The sequence below is a fragment of the Chenopodium album genome, chromosome 7 (genome assembly GCF_948465745.1).
Source record: "Chenopodium album chromosome 7, dcCheAlbu1.1, whole genome shotgun sequence".
NCBI classification, from domain to species: Eukaryota; Viridiplantae; Streptophyta; class Magnoliopsida; order Caryophyllales; family Amaranthaceae; genus Chenopodium; species Chenopodium album.
The window spans coordinates 15290648-15299399 of NC_137840.1; the positions used below are offsets into that span (position 1 = coordinate 15290648).

Below are 8752 nucleotides of genomic sequence, written 5' to 3' on the forward strand. Positions count from 1 at the left end.
ACTTTGTGTGGTTATGAGGGTGGGTGGGAATATTGGAGGTACAAATGCGAAGTCAGTGAGATGTCTCTCAACTTTCTTAGGGAATATTGCATATGGGGTTTTTTGAAGCTTGATGTGCATGTGCCAAGCATCACTAGTAGAAAAATAGTTATCCGTAACGGGCAAAAATAGCCTATCCGTAACGGGCAGTGGGCATTACGTATGCTGCCGTTACGGATAGGCTATGTTATTCGTAACGGGCATTGCCCGTTACAAATAACGGGTTATTCGTAACGGGTAGTCAAACTCTCCGTTACGAATAACCCATTATTTGTAACGGACAGTTTGACTGCCCGTTACGAATAACCCGTTATTTGTAACGATTGTCCGTTACAAATAACGGGTTATTTGTAACGGGCAGTCAAACTGTCCGTTACAAATAACGGGCAGTCAAACTGTCCGTTACAAATACAATTGAACCCAAATCTATAGCCCTTCTAAAAGCCCCAACCACCCCTACTGTAGCAATTTTACTGTTCCTTATGAACAGAGATTTGACGTTTCTGCCCTCCCCTACCCTTAGCACCCTTCCTTGATTGACAGGGCTATTTTGGTCTTTAAGGATTCCCCATTTCTCTTTCCTGCTTTTGTTCCTCTCATCCTCACTCTTCTCCTAAGCATCCTCAAATTTCTCTCTCTCCACCATTATTGAAGCTCACTCTGAGTTCTCCATTGAAGCGCACTTTGAGTTCTCCATTGAAGCCTACTTTGAGTTTTCACTTCTTTGAGGTATAATGTTTTTTCTAAGCCGATTTTACTTGCAAGCCCTACGAAGGATGAACTCAGGCGGAATGCTGATTTAGGGAAGGTAATTGGTTTTTTATTTGTTTAAATCCTTAATTTTTAAATAATTCATGTTGATATTAGTTGTTTCTTGTTAATTCTTCATCCAGTATTTCTAATTTTTGTTGTTTTCTTCAGATTAATTAATGGTGCTCATCTAATATTAGAGACAATTATTGATCGGGATCGTGTTGTCCTTCAGTTTTCGGTGGGTTGCTATTTCGCAAGACCCACAATTCTTGTTGTTCCTACAACTGGTCTTCAGGTAGCCTTCCCTCATTTGTTTGATTTCAGATCAGAATAATTTATTAGGTAGCATTTAGATTGATATAAGTTGATTTCTGTGGGTTTGTGTGGTGTGTCATTGTGCTGCTTTTTTCTTTTTTGCTGCAGATCGAGACTTGTGATAGCTCAAGCAAGGCTCATAGTGTATTCTTAGCCCGAAAACCCAAGTTTATATGGATTTTGAATCGAACTAGAATGTTTCTGAGGTTGTGTTCACTTTTTTCTGCAATCCTTCCTCTTGTGTTTCTGAGTTTTGTTAATTATTACTGATGAATACTGATTGTTCATAATTAAATTTGATTTTTTACCAAATATGAAGATAACTATTTTTATTTCTGATTATAACTTTAAATTTTAAACGAATGCCTTGAACTAGCCAACAAGCAGAACTAGATTGTTGACTCTTCTTTCCAATGTGATGCTGATAGCATCGTGTGGTCTACAAGTTTGTACATCAATGGATGATAAAACCAAGAATTTTGATATTGCAGACCTCTCATATATTTCAATTTATTGTCTGCTACTACATTTCTCCTGTTTAATTTCAAGTGTACAGCTTATGGGTTGAAGTTTCAGGCCATGTGTATTTGTATAAATAGCTACTGGTTGTGTGAAATCAAATGCTTGGTACTATACATGTGGGAGTATGTATTGATGGGTTGCATAGTAAAATTAAGCGTGTGTGTATATTTCTCTCATTATAACCCGAAACTCGATTGTCTAGGTTCTTTCTCTTTTTGTTGTGTTTTTTTTAGATGATTCTCTAATCTATTGTTGTTTTTTTAACCAGTGACCGTTACTTTTCGAATTCGGAAGTTGTCGCCGAAGATGAGTTGGAATCCGCGAAGTACGCTAAAGTTTCCGGCGAAGAAAAGGATGCTTGGGTTTTCGATGGTGTTGAAACCCTTCTCTTTAATTTACCTTATTATGAGCATGGATATGTGTGAGATTTTCTGTAATTTTTGCAATTAAATTGATTGTTTGTTTTATTTAGTTTAATTAATTGGAATTATTCATAGGATTTGATTTTCATTTGATAAATAGACAACACTGCTCATACTTCATAGTTTAGACGTACACCCTAAACCATACAATCTACAGAAAACAAATTCTTGTACACTATTGAGGAAACTTATATAGTTGTGCTGCTTCAGAATTTAAAATTTGAAAGTATTATCAAACTAACCTAGCATAGAATTATGGTTTTCACACTCTTTGTTTTGAAGTCTGAACCAATTTATCTTTTACTTAGGCTTTTTGTTGGAATCTGGATGTCTGATGAAACGTTTTCTCTTAAATCATCTCCTTACCCAAAATGCATTGAGCTTGAAGGGTGTACATGGTATTCCTAACTTGTATCTAGACATTTTAAATTTAGTTATCTTTGTAAGAAGAAACTTGGAGTGACGAAGCCGATTTCTATGGCGGGACCTTCTGCTGTTGATTTTCAGAAGACTTCGGAATTTGAGAAGGTTTGTTGATTTGATTCTTGAATTTTTTGTTTTAATTAGGGTTTCTTATTTATTTGGTGGTAGAATGGCAGACATAGTTGAGCTTGAGCATCTTCTTATAAACGGAGATGGAAGAAATAAGTTTGATTTGTGCCAGGAATGTTAATGATTGTTAAAGAAGAGGGGCTTAAAAATGTAAAATTTGTTGATGCGGATACCATAGGTGGGTTTGGTTAACATGATTGTGGTGAATGGGACACAAAAATGACCGAGAAACATGAATGAAGCATTTGTATTGTTGATTTTGAATCTTAAAGTTAGATATGTATCTTGGTTTCTATTTAATGACATCTCATTTGGGAAGTATTAATTTCATGAGTATTATATGGGAAGATGTAATATGTATGTAGATTAAAACTGTCAGCTATTCAGTTTTTTATTATTATTTTTTTAATTTTATTTTTTAAACGGGAAGCTATTCAGTTCTTTAACTTTCACATTTAAACAAGTTGTAATTATGTAGACTTAAAGTAAATAGATATGCAAGGTTATCTTTCTCAACTCTGTTTTATTATGGGGTTGGAAACTTGGGATTGAATATGTTATCTAAACATTCAATGACCAAGTTTGTTCCTTTCAAATGTGCTTGAGTTTCTATTGTAGTGGCAGTTATACAACTTTGCTTTGCCAAAATAGTTGTCCAGTTACTTTGTGTGACTGCTGGCGAATATAATTCTTTATCTTTTATACTAAGTATTTGATATTGTTCCTCATTTTATTCAGTGCATAAGCTCAAAATCATTTATCCAGTACTAGCGAATTCAACGCTTCAGTTCTAATCAGTTGTCTTGATTCTTTAGCTTCTTAGTTTGTTCTCTTGTTCAAATTCCGTCTAACTATGGTCTTGTATTTTCTGCATCTGGTGTTTGTTAGGCTAGAGCATTGCTTGAATGGCATGGAACATCGCGATTTTGCAGGCAGTGTGGAAGTAAAACAATTCCCAGGGAAGCTGGTAAAAGAGTGCAGTGCTCAAATGAATTGTGCAAAAGGAGGATATATCCTTGTGTTGATCCAGTATGTTGATGCCAGTCTCTCATTCATTATGCAATGCAGAAGCACTGTTTGAACAAATGGAATTAAATTCTTCCTGTTGTGTGTCCTGTTACCAGGTAGTCATTATGCTCGTGATCGACAAGGAAAATGATCGTGCACTGTTAAGCAGACAGTCGAGATTCGCACCTAGAATGTGGAGTTGTTTAGCTATTTTTTTAGAGGTTAGTACTCTGCAGAAATATGATGACTCCATACCTCATTTGTGATACATTTGTCTTAGCCCAGAGAGAGTTTGGAAGAAACAGTGAGAAGAGAAACATCGGAGGAAACTAGGATTGAAGTAGGAGAAGTTGTCTATCATAGTTCTCAGCCATGGCCTGGTAAGTTCATTTGGAGCTCTGATGTCTGAGTAAAAGTCATCTCCTATTTAACCTTTTTTTTTTTTGTCATACTGTACGCCTGTAATGAATTAATGATCATAGCAGATAAATTTCTGCAATCAGTTTCTTGTCTCAGCTTAACAAACTTTAACTTTTGACCTTTTCTAGTTGGGCCAAGCTGCATGCCCTGCCAGTTGATGGTAGGCTTCTTTGCTTATGCGAGATCTCTTGAAATAACTGTGGATAAGGATGAATTGGAAGGTATGGTTTGCCACATTTTCTCCTATTATTGTATTATCTTTCTTTTGCCTTCCTCATTTGGACATGAAACTTAAAGTAGGATCTCAATACTTCCTTTATTACTTGATGATTTTTTAGACTACTTATAGGACCTCATTTTATTACTAATAAGTAAAAATAAATAAAACTATTATAACTGTTTGGTTAATCTCAGTATAATTTCAATATATTAACTTTATATATATCTTTTTTTTTTTAAAAAAAAAAAATTAGGTATTAAGAGTCAAAGTTATTCGTTGGTAATCATGAAAGTCATAACGATTTATGTATTGAGAAATAGAGGAAGTATTACTTAGGTAAGAACTTACAATTAACTGTTCTATACCTGATTAATGGATTGCGACTAGCCAAATATCAGCTTATATCTAATCTATTTTACGTCTTTAATGTATGTATGCGGTTGTTTAGATGCCCAGTGGTATAGCAGAGAAGATATCAAGAAAGCTCTTACATTTGCTGAATATGAGAAGGCACAAAAACAGTTGCTGCCAAGGTAGAGCAGATTTGCAAGGGGGTCACACAAAGTCAGAACCTCTCCTCGGACGTCAACACTGAAAGCGAAGAGCTTGCATCCATGTTTATTCCGGGGCCTTTTGCAATCGCCCACCACCTCAAATCTACTTGGGTCAGTATATATTGATGGGTTGCATAGTAAAATTTAGCGTGTGTGTATATTTCTCTCATTATAATCCGAAACTCGATTGTCTAGGTTCTTTCTCTTTAGATTTTTGTTGTGTTTTTTTAGATGATTCTCTAATCTATTGTTGTTTTTTTAACCAGTGACCGTTACTTTTCGAATTCGGAAGTTGTCGCCGAAGATGAGTTGGAATCCGTGAAGTACGCTAAAGTTTCCGGCGAAGAAAAAGATGCTTGGGTTTTCGATGGTGTTGAAACCCTTCTCTTTAATTTACCTTATTATGAGCATGGATATGTGTGAGATTTTCTGTAATTTTTGCAATTAAATTGATTGTTTGTTTTATTTAGTTTAATTAATTGGAATTATTCATAGGATTTGATTTTCATTTGATAAATAGACAACACTGCTCATACTTCATAGTTCAGACGTACACCCTAAACCATACAATCTACAGAAAACAAATTCTTGTACACTGTTGAGGAAACTTATATAGTTGTGTTGCTTCATAATTTGAAATTTGAAAGTATTATCAAACTAACATAGCATAGAATTATAAATGTGTGTGCTAACCTTAAAATGCTGCCGTCACTGACCTCAAATTAAGCAAGACTGAACCACCCAGCAAATATATGCTGTGAGGATCATCTAGCATGAACACTAGAATAATATCAAAGTTGATATTATTGAATTTGGTCTGAGAGTGAGGATCACCTAGCATCAGTCTTTGGATGCACACAGGAAGAACTGACCTTTGTCAAGAGCAATGTTAGCCATTCTCTCCTTGGCGAGCTCTGTGAAGGCATGACTTCTCTATCTTGGTAATTAGTTAATAATTTAATCAAGCTGGACGAATCCTCTTTTGCCTTTGCTGCAACATTTACTTCATTGATCTCTTGATTTGAATGAGATGTTAGTTTTTTATATTTAGCTACATTAGAACCTTAGGTGCATTGTTCTAAATATAGGTATTGATTGTCTGTTTTATCTCTGGTGGTCAATTGATATTAGAGAGTTCTCATCTAAGTGACTATTAAGGCTTAAGAATATGAGCATGTGATAGTGTGATACTGCCGATTCTTATATCTTCTACCATTATACGTGGTCTTTAGATTATCCAAATAAGTGGAAATGATTTACTTTGTATATTTTCAAGTTTGGCTTCTATTTGATCAGTTAAAATCGAATATTCTTCTGATAATCACTCATCTATGCACTTTGTATATTTCCTCTTTAACTATGATGCAAGTAGTATATATAAAGATTAGTTAATCAGTAATATCTTGACGAGCAGCATAAATTGTGATAGGCATGGGGATTATTGGGGGAAGCGTTGAGCAATTCAATATTGAATAGAATGAATGTGAAGTTATTAAATCATTATTGTATATCGATTGAGGTACTATAAGTAGTGAGAATAAAAACGGGAAGGGTTCTTTATTCAGGATGAATTGGGGTAATTTAAATAAGTGCAGGAAAGTGGAAAGACTACTACTCTTTGATTTATGAGCTAAGGGATGTTTACTTTGTTCATTTGATACTTCTCTAGCTTCCATTATGATAAAAATCTTATCAGGTGTGTGAATAGAGGTCAGTAATCCGTATAAAGCTTTAGCATGTTAGTGTTGACTCATTATCACAACAATTAGGATTTGAATCACTGGGAATCCTTTACTTAATTCTTAGGAAGAGAGAGAGAGAGAGAGAGAGAGAGAGAGAGAGAGAGAGAGAGAGAGAGAGAGAGAGAGAGAGAGAGAGAGAGAGAGAGAGAGAGAGAGAGGGAATCATGCTGCATATTGGACCACGTTATCTTAATTTCATGCTGAAATTGTTTCATTGAGTGTAATGATACTAGTTAGCAATGGCCAAAGTCCATGGATGATTCTGAACTTTACCATAAACAATAAATCTAATCATTTTAGGTTAGGGGAAGAAGATTGGTGGACCGGAAGGTTTTATTGGTTGAGCTTTACCTAAAACAAGGTTTTAATCTTCATTGTATGCTTATTGTTTTTATGTGTTTGGTCCTGCTATTGCAGTCTTTCAGTCGGGTTAGCCTGGTTGCCACTGTCAATGTTTCTCGTTTTGATGGTATACCAATGGCTTCTGCAGACCCTATTTTAGGTGTTTCAGAAACTTTTAAAGCTAATATGAACGAAAAGAAGCTCAATCTTGGTGTTGGAGCCTATCGAATCGAAGAACTCCGGCCTTGCGTACTGAATGTTGTCAAGAAGGTCAGACTTGGTCTTTGTGTATAGTTTGTATAAAGGCCTTTTTGCTGATTGAAATAATCTTCATTTGTCTTACCATGAATAATCTGCTGGATTTTCAAATGATTTTAATCATTAAAGAGCTTAAAGGATACTTTTAATGTACTACTGAGTGCTTTTATCTTCTATTGCTTTGACATAGTGATCTTCATGGTGATGTGAATATCTAGAATAGGACAAAGAGCAAATATAATTAGTCTTGAGTTTCTTTAAGGGAAATGGTAGTAATAAGAAGTATTTTAAGATGGTTTATTACTCTCAAGTCTCAACTCTAATTTCTAGGTTAATTCCAGTGTGAGTACATGTGGCTTCAAACAATATCCGAGGATTTTGAGCTGCTACTTTATTTGCTTATGCTTTTTTGATTTTGTAGGATTTTTGCTACTTTATATTTTGATTAGAGATAATTAATGTGGGCATTAAAATAAATAATCTGTACTGATTATGGCTTTCTCCATTATAAAATTAGGTGGTGTATTGGAAGGATGAGTTTGGCTTCATGTTAGCTGACATTTTGAAACAAAATAAAGTAAATGATTCAGGCATGAGATTTGATCCCGGGGTAAGGACAGTTGATTTCGATAAGTTTATAGCCGAGTATGAGAATGATCATACTTCTTGTTCTTTGTCTACTTTGATTAATTTTACGGCAACTGAGGAGGAGATCGAGGAGGATCTTTACTGAATTTAAGCTCAAAAAATTTATGAATATATGAAAGAGTTCATGCTCTTCACTTTTTTTTAAGGTGTGCTGCTATCAAATCTTATAATTTACAGCATAAGTAGCAATTACATTTGGACATGCGCAATTTTTCATGAATTTTCCCCTTTTTTTTCCTTCTGTATGGTTATAAGAAATTCATTAACGTATTGAAATCGAAGTAGCATTCTTCATTATGAAAGGATTGCAGAATTAATACTTTTATTATGTAGGACTAATTGTTTAAAAAATACAGACAATGAAGTCTATGTCTATATAACTGTATTGTATAATCGTATAAGTTACTAAAATCAATTTGGTTAGAAAAATTGTATATATATATACACAATGAATACCGCACACATTATCCATAATTATAGGTTCGATGATTAACAAAAAACAAAGCTAATCAAAATTGTCACACTTATAAATACACATAACTTTATTATAAGTAAACAGATAAAATAATGTACATAAAATATAAGCTAATTAAATGATAATAACTCCCCAAAAAAAAAAGTGATAATAATCAATTAGAGATCATCAAATTGGGGGATTGCGCGCCATTATTTATGATGATGAAAATTTGTTAACAAATACATCTTGTATTTATATAGCTCTTCCATTTGAGTTAAAAGTATTCTTTTAACATTTGATGCCCCAAGTGATTTATTTAATTCATTTAAATCAAAGCTCTTAAATTTGATTCTAATTCATAGGGGAGCTTATGAAACGAGACAACTCGCGAGCTACTCGAGTTTGACTTGGTCAAAACTCGACTCGAACTCGAAATTGGCTCGAAATGTTAACAAGGTCAAAACTCAACTCGAGTGAGCTCGACTCAAACTCGAGATTGG

The 8752-nt window shown here is 34.4% G+C and overlaps 1 protein-coding gene and 1 long non-coding RNA gene across 3 annotated transcripts; both read left to right on the forward strand.

Moving 5' to 3' along the window:
* The first annotated feature begins 638 nt into the window (after positions 1–638).
* LOC145640945 (uncharacterized) lies at positions 639–4907 on the forward strand. Its single transcript, XM_081692174.1, has 9 exons — positions 639–847; positions 961–1087; positions 1216–1313; positions 1898–2050; positions 2486–2579; positions 3492–3632; positions 3728–3991; positions 4160–4252; positions 4700–4907. The coding sequence occupies exons 3-7, from the start codon at positions 1303–1305 to the stop codon at positions 3875–3877; spliced, it is 549 nt and encodes a 182-aa protein (XP_081548300.1). The 5' UTR covers positions 639–847; positions 961–1087; positions 1216–1302; the 3' UTR covers positions 3878–3991; positions 4160–4252; positions 4700–4907.
* A 169-nt stretch (positions 4908–5076) lies between these two features.
* On the forward strand, positions 5077–8120 carry LOC145640946 (uncharacterized). Of its 2 annotated transcripts, none has more exons than XR_014115027.1 (2): positions 5077–5224; positions 7665–8120. It is a non-coding gene; the product is annotated as an uncharacterized LOC145640946 (long non-coding RNA). The 2 variants fall into 2 exon arrangements; XR_014115028.1 differs by lacking the exon at positions 5077–5224 and adding an exon at positions 6915–7159.
* The last annotated feature ends 632 nt before the right edge of the window (positions 8121–8752 follow it).